This window comes from Paroedura picta, chromosome 18 (genome assembly GCF_049243985.1).
Source record: "Paroedura picta isolate Pp20150507F chromosome 18, Ppicta_v3.0, whole genome shotgun sequence".
NCBI classification, from domain to species: domain Eukaryota; kingdom Metazoa; phylum Chordata; class Lepidosauria; order Squamata; family Gekkonidae; genus Paroedura; species Paroedura picta.
Window position 1 is genome coordinate 3,536,440 of NC_135386.1, and position 15,619 is coordinate 3,552,058.

The following is a 15,619-nucleotide window of genomic DNA, read 5'->3' on the forward strand; positions in this document are numbered from 1 at the left end:
CTGCCCCCAATGAATCTTCGTGTTCTGAGTGTTTCAGCACATTTATGCTCTTCGGACTGGTCCTTTTCTGTTTATCTTGATGATGATTGCCTATATGGCACCAGGAATGACTGTCAATTGAGACTGTCGATTTTCCTATGTGTATCACCTTCTATGTAACGGTGTTATATATATTATATTATTGTGGAGTGCATGCCATATTGTATTGAGTCATGTGGGTGAGAGCATTATGAGGTATTTGAGTCATCCTTGTCCTATGCCTATATTTACTCTCAGCGTCCTGCCTGAAAAGCAAAGGTCGCAAAAAACGAAATGCTACAGTTCATAAAGCCTGATCTATAACTGGAAGGCAAGATCATGACGCTCCGGCTCGCTTACTGTGGCCATACCATGCGGCCCAACTCAACAGAGAGAGCAGTTATGCTAGGACTGGTCCGTGGATACAATCAAAATGGCCATGAAACGGGAAAAAGTGGTGCAAGATCAAAAAACGTGGCAACAGTTGAGCACAAGAGCACCAAGAGTTGGACATGACTGAATGGCTAACATCATCATCCCACCTGAAAGTTGGGACCCGCAGTGAGATGCATTGCTGTACAAATGGAAAAACACAAACTGCTGGGGTCAAAAAGAAGTGCAAGGGAGACGCTCTGACATTTCTGGATCAAGTTGAGCTTTGTCCCAGAAAAAACATAATGACACGTTTACAACAACACCAGTTGGCTGTCGCAATCTGGTGAGAGCCACACAGTGAGATCAGGGGCAAAGGTTCACTGGGTGAAGATAAAATTTCTTCTTATGGGCCAGGTACTGCAGCTTCACCTTTGGATGGGGATTTACAAAACGTCACCATCCGATTAATTACAGAGAAAATCACAATGGCCTAGTCACAGTTCTTTTAAGGCTATTCTCGCGGAACAGTTCTCGGAGAGCTCTCCAAGCTTCACCTGCCTCACAGGGTGTCTTTTGTAGGGAGAGGAAAGGAAAAGAGCTTTGGGAATCTTTTTGGTAGTGAAAAAGAGGGTATGAAAACCCTGCTCTTCTTTTTCAAATGGTACTCATGCAGCTAGCTGGGTGACCTTGGGCTAGTCACAGTTCCCTTACGACTGTTCTCGCACAGCAGTTCTCTCAGATCTCCCACAACCGCACCTACCTCACAGGGTGCCTTGTTGTGGGGAGAGGAATTGCAAGCTGCCTTGAGACACTCGAGTATTAAAAAGCGGGGTCTACAAACCCAGCTCTCCTCCTTCCTTTCCTGAACAGCGAGATCCAGCCGTTTCTAGAACGCGATTCTAAAGAAGGAGGGCGGAAGAGCCACTATTTTGCACGGAATCTGGGGCGGCCGGAACCTTTGTGCCTGGCGCGTGTTGCCCGCCGGGATTATTTAGGCGCTGCACTGAAGCCGGAAATTTGTCCGCGGAGTATCATGGCCGGGTCCGGGCAACTTTTGCAGCCGGTGGTCCTGAAGCATCGACGGACCGCGCTGGAAAGGGTCGAGAAGTTTGTCTCCGAGGTCTATTTCACGGATTGTAACCTCCGGGGCAGGTGGGAAACCGGGTGACGTGTTGGTCCGTCGCTAAAAACATCCCCCCTGCTGTACTCCACCCTTATGTAGACAGCGGAACAAGTGTTAAAAGGAGCAATGGTCCCGGGTCCCATTTCCAACAATGCCCAACCAGATGCTCCTTGAAAGGCTTCCTAGCAGAGCTTGGAGCAAAAGCCTGCTCCCAAAGCTGTTGCACAGCTATACTGTCTCTGAACATGGAGGTTCCATCAAGCCACTGTTGCTACTAATAGCAATAATGAATCCATGCCAGCCTTCTAAGGGCTTCCTGGAATTACAGCTCACCTCCAGACTACAGAAAAAGTCCTGGAGAGCTTAGGTCCCTGCCCTCTCCATTCCCAAATCTGCAGTTTTCCAAGGTGGAGCTGGCAACCTTATCCCCCATCCCCTGGGGCTGGGCAGAGGAGACCTGACCACCCATGTTGAAGCCATCTAATCTAGCAGTCCTTAAACTGCAGCGGTGAGGCCCGCAAGTAATTTTTCTTGCATCAAGAAGTTTTCTTGAATTTGCTGCCTATCGGGTGCTTCTAAGTTCAAGAGTTGCAAGAGAGAGTTTTGTATCTTTCTCCACATCAGGCATAATTTTATAAACTTTTAAAACTCCCTTTGGGGCATTCTTTAAACTGAATAATGGAACTCTTGTAACCCTTCTTCGTAAGGAAGACGATCCATAATCAAGCAAGATTAAGCTATATTTCCAGGCCATAGGGAATTGTTGCTTGTGCTTTCATCCCAGCTGGAATTCTTGCCAACCTATGAACCCATTGTTTATCCCAGAAGTTTACACACTTCCACACCTAACAGGAATTTTGCATCATTTAATGCACCATGTTTACATTTGTGCTTTGTTTCAGTTCTGTAGACGTCTAGTAAGTTCTAGCATTGTCTATTGAACGTCTCATCCATCAGCAGTATTGACTAATACTGTATAATCCACCTTGAGTCCAACAACTGGGCATAGAGCCTCCTGGCAGTGAGATTCAAAAGCTGACTGCCTCTGAACATGGAGGTTCCCTTTAGTTACCAAGGCTGATAGGCCATTCCTCTGTGAATCTGTCTAAACCCCCTTTTAAAACCGCATACCCCTCTGGCCATCGCTCCATCCCATGGCGGCAAACCCCACATTGTACTCACTTGTCTTTGCTGTGCCCTTTCAAACGACAGGCTGTTTGGCGACACCCGCTCGCTGGAATCTCTCTCTTTCTTTGAAACCCCCGAACGGATCCCATACGAGGAAGCTGTCCGACAAGAATTCCGCCCCATCAAAGTTGGGGAGTCATTCGGAAGAACGTAAGTATCCTCCTCTAAAAGCTTAAGCAGAACGTAAGAGGGCTCCCCCCAATTCTAGGAGATCCCTAGGAAGAAACATTGTTTCTTTCAGATGGAAAACTTGTTGGTTTAAGATCACTCTCAACATCCCTCGTGAATGGGCAGGCAAAGAAGTGCACCTCCGGTGGGAAAGCGAAGGAGAAGGGATGGTTTGGAAGGACGCCCAACCCGTTCAGGTGAGCAGAAGTCCGTCTCAAAGGCCATTTCGCAGGCCCTTCACAATTCAGTCTGCTCCGATAGGGCCCAGATCTCTGCTGGCAACTCATTCCACTAGGCTGCAGCCAGGGCCAGAAAGGCCGATTGTTTACACTTGTTTGGGGCTGGAAATGACCAGTAAATTCGGGTTTGCAGAGTGTAATGCTGTTTGGAAACGTACTCAGCATGGTGTAGTGGTTAAGAGAAGGAAGGAAGGAAGGAAGGAAGGAAGGAAGGAAGGAAGGAAGGAAGGAAGGAAGGAAGGAAGGAAGGAAGGAAGGAAGGAAGGAAGGAAGGAAGGAAGGAAGGAAGGAAGGAAGGCAGGCATGATCTTTGATGCAGTTTCTTTAGCATGCGGGAAAGACAACTCAAGCTCAATTAACTGTTTTAGAGGAATTTTATTACGCATTTTTTAATGTACCTATCAATTATGCAATTTCAAATATTTTCAAGTTTTGTATCGGTTCCCAGTGTTCTTTGCTCCCTGTTTTATCTGGCCGTAGTGCTGTATTAAATAAATTTGATTCGGTTCGACATGCAGTTGCTTCCTTTTGTGGAAAACAGCTTGACTGTAGAACCTCGCTTTCATTTTGTTGCACAGGGCCTGACTCGAGAAGGCGAAAAGACCAGCTACATCCTAACTGACCGTCTTAAGGAGACGGAGCCGCACAGGTGAGACAGGAAACCTCCTTTCTTGTTTTATGAGGATTCTCCTCTGGGCGTTTTAGTAAGGCAGGTCGAGTAGACCTTCTGGATGCCAATGACTGACATCTGATTTCTTCTGGACCAGTGTGGTGTTGTGGTTAAGAGCGGCAGAGTCAAACCCGGAGAACCGGGTTTGATTCCCTGCTCCTCCTCCGCATGCAGCCAGCTGGGTGACCGTGAGCCAGTCCCAGTTCTCTCAGAGCTCTCTCCACCCCAGGGTGTCTGTGATGGGTTGAGGAAGGGAAGGCGATTGTAAGCATGAAAGCTTAAACCCAGAATTAAACTGGGCTGGCATTAAAGGTGCGACCGGACTCACTCAGTTCTCTCTTGGTTAACTCATTTTATTTCTACGCTAATTCGCCGTAAATCAGCATACAGATACAAGAGTTTATGAACAGATGTGGGAACGAAATTTGAACACAATGGGCAACCCCCGAGACCAATGAAGTTTAACTCTGGGTACAAACAGGAACTGAAGGACTTAGCAAAAGCAGATGCGTCCCCCTTCAGTTGCATTGGAACAGATTTCCTTCTGCGTTACATCTGGGTATACCAAATAAAGGCCGTCCCTAGATCCTGGCAACTCGCCTGATCTCAGCCGTTATTGCCCCATTACTTAAGCATCTTGACTCTAGCTAGCTCTTCCTGGCAGTTTAACCCTTCCGCCCTTTCTCCCTAAGAGATATTCTGTTTCACCGTATCTGACGACGAATGCATGCCCATGGGAGCTCATACCTGGAAAAAACCTGTGTGGGCAGTCATGGTGGCCCCAGGATTCCGACTTTGTTCTGCTGCTTCAGACTCCTGTTGTTGCCGTGAGGCTGTTAATCACTCTTTGTTTTGGTAGTCTGACGTTGTTCGTGGAGTTTGCCTGCAACGGCCTCTTCGGAGCTGGAGGCAGCAGCATGATTGCCCCGCCGAATCCGGACAAGACGTTCTCCCTGCAGAAGGCTGAGCTGGCAGTTTTCAACCGGGACGTCCATGAGCTGCTGGTAGACTTCGAGATCCTCCTGGGGATGGCCCAGGTAAAGTCTTTTCTCTGAAGTGGACATTCCAAGGGCAACCGGGCGCTTGCAAAGACACAGAGAAACCTCATGGGAAACTCAAGCAGCCCCACAAGGCCTGCAAGATAGAGCTCTTCTGCCAAGCTTATGACCAGGGCCAGCCATAAAAACATCTTATTGGGGTCCCCCTAATTCTCCCTCTCCCCTCTCTCCCCAATTATGGGGCTAGCAGTCTTGATTTTTAATTTTTAACTGATCTTTAAAAATTATTTTAACTGTATTTTAGATCTGAGTTCTATCACAATTGTATGTTGTTGTTTTTTTGCTTATTACGTCCTATTTACGTCATGTTGTACACTGCCCTGGAAGCCTATTGGGAAGGAAGGAAGGAAAGGAAAGGAAAGGAAAGGAAAGGAAAGGAAAGGAAAGGAAAAAGGAGGAAGGAAGGAAGGAAGGAAGGAAGGAAGGAAGAATAGAACTCAGGGCTAAGGGAAGGAAGGAAGGAAGGAAGGAAGGAAGGAAGGAAGGAAGGAAGGAAGGAAGGAAGGAAGGAAGGAAGGAAGGAAGGAAGGAAGGAAGGAAGGAAGGAAGGAAGGAAGGAGAAGAATAGGACTCAGGGTTAAGGAAGGAAGGGTCCCCAAGAGGGCATGGAATGACAAAGCATTATCTGTCGCTCCCATTTTCTATTTTGGCGCTCAGCACCTCGGGGAGGAAAACCAGCGGAGCTTCCAGGCGCTTTATGCGGCCAATCAGATGGTGAACCTGTGCGACGTCACCGATCCTTCGACGTTCCCCTTGGCTCGTAACGTGGCCCGTTCGGTCTTTGGTCAAAAGAACGGAGACAGCCAGCACGTCATTCACGCAATGGGCCACTGCCACATCGATTCCGGTAAGAGGAGAGATCCGGATACGGATTTCTCAATGCTGGTACGTGGGATTCGGGCCCAATGGTCGGCTCCTTGCACAATTTGAAGGAGATAGATTCAAGACAGTAGCTGAGGAAGCGTGTGTATGAACACACAAAAGCTCATGCCTTAAATAAAAAATTGTTGGTCTTAAAGCTGCCACTGGACTCTACGTTTGTTCAATTTGAAGAAGACAAGTTGTTTTTTTATATCCCACCTTTCCCTGCTCGAAAAAGTCCCAAATCAGCTTACTAACACCTAGGATTACAGCGGCAGTAAACTCTGCACCCATCTTAGATGCTCTTTCTGTCCGTTGTTCTCTGCAGCTTGGCTGTGGCCTTACGAGGAGACGATCCGTAAGTGTGCACGCAGCTGGGTGACCGTCGTACGCCTGATGGAGAAGAACCCAGACTTCACCTTCGTCTGCTCGCAGGTATTATCGATGCTTACGTGGACGTGACTCTCAGTCAAGTTTGTTTGGGTCGCTAGGACTATTTTTCTGGCTCAGAGTTGGCGCGCTTTCGATAAAAGAGGTAACAGTGGTCTCTTGGGAAAGGTTCTTAGACAATAGAACACAAATAGTCGAAGCAAGAAATTAAATACTTTTCATTTAAAAATTATTAGCAAAAATAAAAGAGAACTTGCCAAGCTTAAAACCTATTTCAGCCTACAAGCATGCAATAAAATGATTTTATGGTTTCTTTGAATATTTATTATTTTGTGAACCGCCTGGAAGACGTCACTGGAGAGGCAGCCTCTGCACTTTCCAGAAATGAAAAAATGAACAACGAGACAAATCAAAAATATCGGATGGCTCATGGGCTTGTTTGAATAGTGTTCATTTTTATGTCTGTTTTTACGGTGTTTTAAAAACCGTGTGAGTCCGGCTTGAGGCAGCCAATCCAGTTTCCCCCAGGGTAAGAAAGAACGCTGAAAAACAAAAATTTTAAAAAGAGTTCACAGCTTTGAAAAGTGTTCATTTCACATCTGCCTTTACGATTTTGATGTCTGTTTTATGATGACGATAATGATTTTTATGCTGGTTTTTATGATTTAAAAAAAATGCAAGGTGTGTTGAGGCAGCAGGTGCATTTTTCTAATTTTGGGGGGAGGCCTGGCTGCTGCTCCTTTTATTCCAGCCACAAAACTGGCTGTCCGCTCCACGATCCCTCTGCCCTCTCTTCCGCAGGCACAGCAGTTCGAGTGGGTGAAGAGCCACTATCCCGGTCTGTACGCAAAGATTCAAGACTTTGCTAAAGAAGGACGCTTCATCCCTGTCGGGGGGACCTGGGTGGAAATGGTAAGGACGCAGCATCCTCCGGTCCATCTCCACTTTCCCAAGAGTCACGGAACTTCGGCTCCCGATTCCGCACAAGCTTATTGGTTCGTAATGAAAACAGCGGGCAGCTGTGATTTCCTTTTGAAAGGGAGGGATTTTGTTGCGTCACGGATAGACCAAGACTCGGACGCGGGATAAAGCAAATTCATGTGGCTTTAAAGTGGCACGAGCTTCTCGGTATCTCTCCCCCAGGATGGAAACCTCCCCGGCGGTGAATCGATGATCCGGCAGTTCCTGCAGGGGCAGCGGTTCTTCCAGCAGGAATTTGGGAAGCTCTGCTCCGAGGTATGAGCCAAATGGCCTTATTTCGCTCTTCCACGCACTCTCCTGGGATTCCTCCCCCAAAACTGATAAAAGTCCATGCTCCTGGTGGCGCTCTCAGTCCCATCGCTCCTGCAGCCGGCTAGACCTCTCTGCTAGCAGCTTGCTTTGGGTTCCGGCCCACCCTGCCGTCGGCAGAGGTTTTCGGCTACCGCGAGCCGTCCCTTTCTGCCTCTCAGCGACAAGTGGAAACTGCAAATAGCAGATGGCCGCTGTTGCAAACCAGGCTGATCCAGCCCGGCTTTTGCCGTGTTCTCCCCGCTGCCTCTGAGCTCTTCTTCCTTCTCCTGTTTGCTGAACCAGTTCTGGTTGCCGGACACTTTTGGCTACTCGGCCCAGTTTCCCCAGCTGATGCGGGGCTGTGGGATAGGCCGGTTCCTGACGCAGAAGCTCAGCTGGAACCTCGTCAACACGTTCCCGGTGAGCAGAAGTCCTTTTGAGGGGGGCGGGGCGGGGGCTAAAGAGAGAGCCATGTTGGTTACGCAGTTCCACTGGTATGGTGAGAAGAGCCCTGGGGGTCCTGGGTTCAATCCCCGGCTTCTCCAATGAAAAAGGACCAGGCAGGAGGGGATGGGAAAGACCCTCTACCTGAGACCCTGAAGAACCACCGCTAGTCACAGGAGACCATCCTGACCTGAATAGACCAAGGGCTTGACCTCCCTACCAGGCATTTCTTCTTCCACAGCACAACACCTTTTTCTGGGAAGGTATCGATGGCTCTCGGGTCCTGGCTCACTTCCCGCCAGCGGATTCTTACGGCCTGGCCGGACGCGTGGAGGAGGTGAGTGTAGTCCTGCCTTGCCTGGTTGCAGACCCTGTCCCGTGACCCTCAGACCTTTTCCTCCATGAACCTCAATTGCAGGGCGGTGAAAAGCTCAACACACGAGAATGCCCTTTGAGTGAGAGTTGGAGGGGGGCACCCGGGGGAGGCCCGAGTTACTGATGTAAAAAGATTACAACGATATAGGCTAGATATCAGGAAAAAAAATTTCACAGTCAGAGTAGTTCAGCAGTGGAATAGGCTGTCTAAGGAGGTGGTGAGCTCCCCCTCACTGGAAGTCTTCAAGCAAAGGTTGGATACACACTTTTCTTGGGTGCTTTAGGATGCTTAGGGCTGATCCTGCGTTGAGCAGGGGGTTGGACTAGATGGCCTGTATGGTCCCTTCCAACTCTATGATTCTAGGATTCTATGATAGGACCCTCACTCACCCGCGTGTCGAATCTCCCCCTAGATGTTGAAGACCCTGAAGAGCAACAGGGACAAGGGGCGGGTGAACCACAGCGCCGCTCTCTTTGGGTTTGGGGACGGCGGAGGCGGCCCGACGCAGAAGATGCTGGACCGCTTAAGCAGGATGGCGGACACGGACGGCTTGCCCAGGTCGGTCGAGTAGAATGTGGAATTTGCTGCCAGAGGATTTAATAACGGCCACTGGAATAAACAGCTCAAAGAGGGGAAGAGGTCGATTCACGGAGAAGTCTGTCGGTGGTTACTTGCCATGGTGACTGAGGGGAACCTCCATATTCAGAGGCACTAAACCTCTGAATTCCAGAGCAAGAGGGCAACATTAGGAGAAGGCCTTGGCTTCTCTGTCCTGTGGCCGGCCCTCCAGAGGAAGCGATTGGCCACTGTGTGAGCCAAGATTAGGAACGGGCATGAATGAGTTCGCAACCTTAAATCCTCCGCAAATTAGGCCAACCTGTTTTGCTTCCCTCTGTTTGGTGGATGTTATTATTTCCTTCTGGGAGGATGGGCAAGTCCCCCAGCCTTGGGGTCTGTCCAATCCCCGTCTCCCTTTCTGGCAGGGTCCAGATGTCCACCCCAGAACGGTTTTTCTCTGCCTTGGAAGAGGCCGAATCCCAGCTGTGCACGTGGGTCGGGGAACTGTTTCTGGAGCTCCACAACGGCACGTACACCACCCACGGACAGGTTCGTGCGCTAGATCGCGGCTAAGCCTGGCTCATTGTATAGCAGCGGCCTTGAAGAGGTCCAAGCCCTGTCTGGAGGCCTAAAATCCGCAAGCTACATGTCACTAACAAACTCCATTTTACTTACTTAACAAGTCACGTTCCGCGTTACTTAAAGAGCCATTTCTTAACAGACCAGATTTTACTTACTTGACAGAGTCGCGTCCCACCGGGAAGCCTCACCTAATTTTTACGTAAAAAGTCTCCCCAGCAATTTGCCTTTCATTTTACTTCGTGGGCCACGTCTGACCAATGGGCCACGTTTCACTGATTTCATGAGCCACGTCTCAGCAAGACGACAGACTTCCCTCAAAAAGCCTCCTCTTCCGAACAAGCTGTGTGCAATCTTTTCCCCCTGTTCTCGAGTTTGTGTCAATCGCGACACTCTCTTCTCCTTCCCGAGCCAGATTAAAAAGGGGAACCGGGAGTGTGAACGCCTGCTTCACGATGTCGAGGCGCTGAGCAGCTTGGCTTTCTCGAGGAAAACGTCTTTTCAGTACCCTTCCGCCGAACTGCAGCGTCTCTGGAGGTAAATTGGTGGCTGGGGGGCTCTTGCATGCTCTGTAGCCGATGGAGCTCTAAAGCAGCCTGTGACGTGTAGCCAGAAGATCCGCGGAAACAGTTCAGCTCTTTCTGAGCTTTGGCCTCTACGCTTTCTTTGGCTCAGGCTGCTGCTTTTGAATCAGTTCCACGATGTCTTGCCGGGCAGCTGCATCCAGCTCGTGGCTGAGGACGCCATGAGATACTATGCTGGTAAGAGGGCAAGAAAGGACAGGCTTTTAAACTGGGCTAGGCCAAGAGAGCGGCCAGCCCCAGCACGACGCCTACGGAAAGCGGCAGGATAGAAATCGAAATAATATTATTTCTTTAAATTCAGTACTGAGAAGGGTGGAGCACCGGGCGGCCGAGCAGAAGAGAAACAGATTTGGAGGGAGAGAAAGAGAGAGGGGAGAGGGCGGTTTCAACTGTTTGTCTGCAGGTGTTTTTTTCTGCCTTCCCAGAAATTCGAGAGGCCGGAGAGCGTCTTCTCACAGGCGCAATGCAGTCTCTGTTGGGGGATCTCTTCGAGGATGTCCAAGGAAGGCCCGAAAGCATCCTTGTCGTCAACACGTTGCCGTGGGAACGCACAGAAGTCGTCTCCAAACCTGGACCGGGCGGATCTGAGACCTTAGGTAGTGCCTGGATTAAGTAGCCACTGAAAGGCCGACATTTGTCCATGAAACAAACCAAAATGCCTGATCAGGGCTTATGTCTTTCCCCTCCAGCTGTGGTCACAGTTCCCAGCATGGGTTATTGCACCCTTCAGGAGTCCGTGCCCCTGCCGCATCCTGTGACGGTGACCAAAACGGTGAGCTGCTTTTAGGGATTCGCCCCCCCCTTCCCAAATTTCAGTAGTACCCCACGTGGCAAGAAGCTGCGGATGAAAAGAGAAGAGAAGAGAGCCAGCGTGGCCTTGTGGTTAAGAGTGCGTGTTTAGTATTTGAGAGAGATGGGTTCGAATCAGGCCATGGAATCTTGCTGGGGGATCTCGGGCCTGTCAGACTCCCTCGGCCTAGCCTACCGCACAGGGTTGTTGTGAAGACAGAAAGGCAGGGAATGAATGAATGAATGAATGAATGAATGAATGAATGAAAGAATGAAAGAATGAAAGAATGAAAGAATGAATGAATGAATGAATGAATGAATGAATGAATGAATGAATGAATGAATGAATGAATGAATGAATGAATGAATGAATGAATGAATGAATGAATGAATGAATGAATGAAAGAAAGAAAGAAAGAAAGAAAGAAAGAAAGAAAGAAAGAAAGAAAGAAAGAAACAAACCCTGCTGGATCAGACCAAAGGCAGATGTGTCCTTTACCTCCAGGCGGATGGTTCGTTTACCATGGAGAACGGCATCCTTCGAGTCCGTCTGGATCCTGCGGGACGCTTGACCTCGCTTTGCTTAATCCCTTCCGAGAGGTACTTTGAAATCCGTTAGGAATAGCATCCAATCCTGGTTTCACCCTGTCTGAAGATGCCGGGGATTGAACCGGGGACCTTCTGCCTGCCAAGCAGAGGCTCTGCCCCCGAGCCATGGCCTTCCCCCGTATTTCCTCCAGTTCCTTGACTGTTGTCTACCGATCATTTCAGAGAGGCGGTCCCCGAAGGTCACTATGCCAACCAATTTGTGATCTTCGATGACGTTCCATTGTACTGGGACGCCTGGGACGTGATGGATTATCACCTGGAGACCAGGTAGGCGCTGAGGGCCAGAGCGACACCCTTCAGTATTTCCGAGTTCGAATCCCCCTCTGGGCCGGTCGTCATCTCTCGGCCTAGCCCACCTCACAGGGCCGTTGCAAGGATCGAAGGGAGGAGACCGCTGTAATCCACTTTGGGTCCACAACTAGGAGAAAGGCACGGGAGGGGGATAAATGAATTATTAAGCGATTGCATCATCATAAATATAATTACGGTTTGTGTCCTCGATCATGAGGACGAGAAACTTGGCCTTCGTAAAGGTTGGATACACACTTTTCTTGGATGCTTTAGGATGCTTTGGGCTGATCCTGTGTTGAGCAGGGGATTGGACTAGATGGCCTCTATGGCCCCTTCCAACTCTATGATTCTATGACTCTAAAAACAGAAGCAGCTCTGCCCTCCCAAAGCAAACCTTTCCCTGCAATTCCCTCTTTCAGGAAACCCGTCGCAGAAGTCCTGACCCCCTTGGATGTCGTCCTGCCGGGGGGATTGCGGGGCAGCGTGAAATTCTCCCTGCGGATCAGCGAGAAGAGCACCCTCACTCAAGAGGTCGTCCTGGACGCGGCGTGTCCCTTCGTCCGCTTCCGGACTCAGGTCGGGTGCAAAAGGATACCGCAGAGCCGGGAAAAGTCCAGAGGAGGGCAGCTGAGATGAGGAGGGGGCTGCAGCCCCTTCCCCAGGAGGAAGTTTGAGACTTTTCAGTTCAGGAAAGAGTCACCGGGTGGCGGAAGAATGACAGAGGTTTCTAAAATTATGCCTGCGGAGGAGAGAGCTGCTCAAGAGGAATTCTTCACCCTTTCCCAAAAGAGTGGCCATCCAAGGAAATTGATGGGCAGTAGGGTTCAGGACAGACAAAAAGAGGAGGCAGAAATGGCCGCAGGAATAAACAGCTTCAAAAGGGGATGAGACAGATTTGTGGAGGATAAGTCTATCAGTGGCTGTGAGATATGGCGGCTGAGGGGAACCTCCACATCCAGAGGCATTAAACCTCTGCATCCCAGAGCCAGGAGGCAACATCAGGGGAAGGGCCTCGGCCTCTCTGCCCTGTTGTTAGCCCTCCAGAGGAACTGGCTGACCCCTGGGTGAAACAGGAGGCCGGACTGGAGGACTCCTGCTCTGATTCATCGAGGTTCTTCTGAAATTCTTATGTCCTTTCTCCCAAACTGAACCTTGTTTGGATCCGGAACCAGGGCAGTGGGTCAGTTTCTGGCACGCTGTTCGGACCTCCTAGTTAGTAGAGCAGGCCTGAGGAGTCACCAGGACAGCTAGAAGCCAGTTGTGAGAGAAGAACAGGAGGGACCTCCCGTCCCGGGACGATCAATCCCTCCTCTTGGCGACTGCAGGTCGACTGGCACGAAGCTCACAAAATCCTCAAGGTGGAATTTCCAGCCAGGGTCCGGAGCCCCAACGCGACGTACGAGATCCAGTTCGGCCACCTGCAGAGACCGACACACTGGAACACGTCCTGGGATTGGGCCCGGTTTGAGGTGAGGCTCTGGTCGCTCCCTTCCCCTCGTACGTCGGGCATCCCTTCCCGGGAGAAGAAGAGTTCGGTTTTGTACTCCGCTTTTCCCCACCCAAAGCGGCTTACAAACACCTTTCCCTTCCTCTTTCCACCAGAGGTAGGTGGGGCTGGGAGAGCTCCAAGAGAACTGCTCCGAGAACAGCTCTAACAGGACTGTGACTAGCCCCAGATCACCCAAGCTGGCTGCGCGCGAAGGAGCCGGGAATCGAACCTGGCTTGCCAGATTAAAATCAACAACCCGGGCGTTTAGCCCTGTTGTCTTCCGTTCTGAGCAGGAGCTGACCTTGTGTGTTGTCGTTTTGTCTCCGAGGTGTGGAGCCACAAGTGGATGGACCTCTCGGAGCACGGGTTCGGGGTGGCGCTGCTGAACGACTGCAAATACGGCTGCTCGGTCCGCGGCCACGTGATGAGCCTCTCCTTGTGAGTCGGGGAGGGAAGAGGCAGAACTTTAGAAAGATCTACCGGAGTTTCTGCGGGAAAACTTTTGAAAAACTGGCAGCACAACACAAACGGCGAACACTGCTGTTTCAACAAAGGCAGTGTCCTGTGCAAATAAATGACTTTTTCCTATTCCTCCCGCCAAGGTTAAGGGCGCCGAAGTCTCCCGATGCCACTGCCGATATCGGACGCCACGAGTTCACGTACGCGGCGATGCCTCACGTGGGTGAGTGTTAAAGAATTTGACTTGATTTTGAAAGTTGTGCAGCCAGACTGGGTTTTCCAAAGAACCTGGCGGCATCCTCCGGGCATACATGGGAGCTGGGTGGGACGACGAGAGCCTGATTGCGAATTGCAAATCTCACTGCAGTCGCGCCCCCCTCTGCCTTCTCCTGTGCAGGCTCCTTCCAGGAGGCCGGGGTGATCCGGCAGGCTTATGTACTGAACGTCCCCCTCCACAAGGTGCCCGGAGTCCCAGAGGGGTGTCCGGCCTGGAGCGCGTTCTCCGTGGGATCTCCGGCCGTCGTTCTGGAAACCGTGAAGCAGGTACTTTGTTTTATCTGTCTCGAGGCTGAGTGGAAGCCTCACCCGGCCCCGGCCACTTTCTAAAAGCCCTCGGAGGGCGCCAGGAAGGCTGGCAGCGGGCACCCTGTTGGGGAGGCCCGAGGAAGGCGGCAACGTGCTGAAACGAAGGACGCTTCTTCTTCCTTCCCGTCCAGGCTGAGGACCGGGCAGATGCGCTGGTCATCCGGCTGTACGAGTCTCACGGCGGCACCGTCGAGACCTGGCTCAGGACAGCGCTCCCAGTCCAAGAGGCAGCCCTGTGAGTTTCCGTAGCAGCAGAGCTGGGGAATATTCAGACTGTGACTTCCGCTCCTCATCCTCTCACCTCCTCCTCCTGAGAGCGAGCGGGGTCTAGTCTGGAGCACCGGCTTTGATTCCCCACCCGTCCACGGGCAGCCAGCCTTGGACTAGTCACAGTTCTCTCGGAGCTCTCTCGCAGAGCAGTTCTCTCAGGGCTCTCTCGGCCCCACCCCCCTCGCAGGGGGTCTTTGCTGTGGAGCGAGGAAGGGAAAGGCGATCGTCGGCCGCTTTGGGGAGAGAAAAGTGGGGTATAAAAAACCAGCTCTTCTTCTTCTCTTCTCTTAGGTGTGACCTCCTGGAACGGCCCCATCCGCAGCGTTCCCTGCCGCTGGAGGAGCGAGGGGTGAAGCTGTCCTTCACGCCATTCCAAGTGCAGTCTGTCCTGCTGATCTTAAAACGGCCAGACAGCCCCTGAGGGCTCCTCTCTGTTGCATTCCTTTGGGGGGGTGGGGTGCATAGGGAGACAGAGGAGGGCCTAAAGGGACTGGGTGCGGATTCAGAGAAACCCCTTTTACACTGGAGAAGGAGCCTGCGGATTAGCGGGGACCGAAACACTGCAGGTCTGAGTTATTCTTGTGGATGGATTCGTGAGCCAGCGTGGCGGTGTGGTTAAAGAGCGGCAGACTCTCACTTGGAGAGCCGGGTTTGATTCCCTGCTCCTCCAACATACAGCCAGCTGGGTGACCTGGGGCCAGTCGCAGTTCTCTTAGAGCTCACAGAGCAGTTCTCCCACAGCTCTCTCAGCCCCACCTACCTCGCCGGGTGCCTGTTGTGGAGAAAGGGTTTTGCAAGGCGCTTTGAGACCCCTTTGGGGAGTGAAAAGCAGGGTGTTCAAAACCGGCTCTTCTTCTCCTTCTTCTTCGGTTCTACCTGGCCGGTTCCCCCGAAGCAAGTGAGCCCCACAGGTTTGCTCCTCAGTCCAGCCCTGGGGAGGATTTCCCCATCCATGTGTAACACAGGCAGTATGTTACTCAACACGCCTCGAGCCAGAAATAAAGGCTCTAAAGAAAACGTAGGCGAAGAATCTTTCAGTGGCAGGGCACAGTCTGTTGGGCACACACTGGACAACCCAGCGTCACCAGAGCCCTGCTGGATCAGGCCAGTGGTCCGTCTAGTCCAGCACCGTGTCTCCCAACAGGCCAGAGAGAACCCCAAGGCCTTCCCCTGATTTTAACTCTTTTCTCGCTGGCTGGCTGCTCTTACGCCCGTGACCACCCC

At 51.2% G+C, this 15,619-nt stretch overlaps 1 protein-coding gene across 1 annotated transcript; it reads left to right on the top strand.

Annotated features, from left to right (window-relative positions):
• The first annotated feature begins 1,384 nt into the window (after window positions 1-1,384).
• Window positions 1,385-15,183, top strand: MAN2C1 (mannosidase alpha class 2C member 1). The gene is made up of 26 exons (XM_077317363.1): window positions 1,385-1,545; window positions 2,729-2,854; window positions 2,946-3,069; window positions 3,690-3,760; window positions 4,641-4,818; window positions 5,497-5,686; window positions 6,029-6,135; window positions 6,892-7,002; window positions 7,234-7,326; window positions 7,666-7,782; window positions 8,048-8,143; window positions 8,595-8,740; window positions 9,166-9,289; window positions 9,735-9,856; window positions 9,995-10,080; window positions 10,329-10,499; window positions 10,593-10,675; window positions 11,198-11,292; window positions 11,464-11,568; window positions 12,012-12,168; window positions 12,918-13,061; window positions 13,410-13,519; window positions 13,684-13,763; window positions 13,938-14,083; window positions 14,257-14,360; window positions 14,687-15,183. The coding sequence occupies exons 1-26, from the start codon at window positions 1,427-1,429 to the stop codon at window positions 14,814-14,816; spliced, it is 3,135 nt and encodes a 1,044-aa protein (XP_077173478.1). The 5' UTR covers window positions 1,385-1,426; the 3' UTR covers window positions 14,817-15,183.
• The last annotated feature ends 436 nt before the right edge of the window (window positions 15,184-15,619 follow it).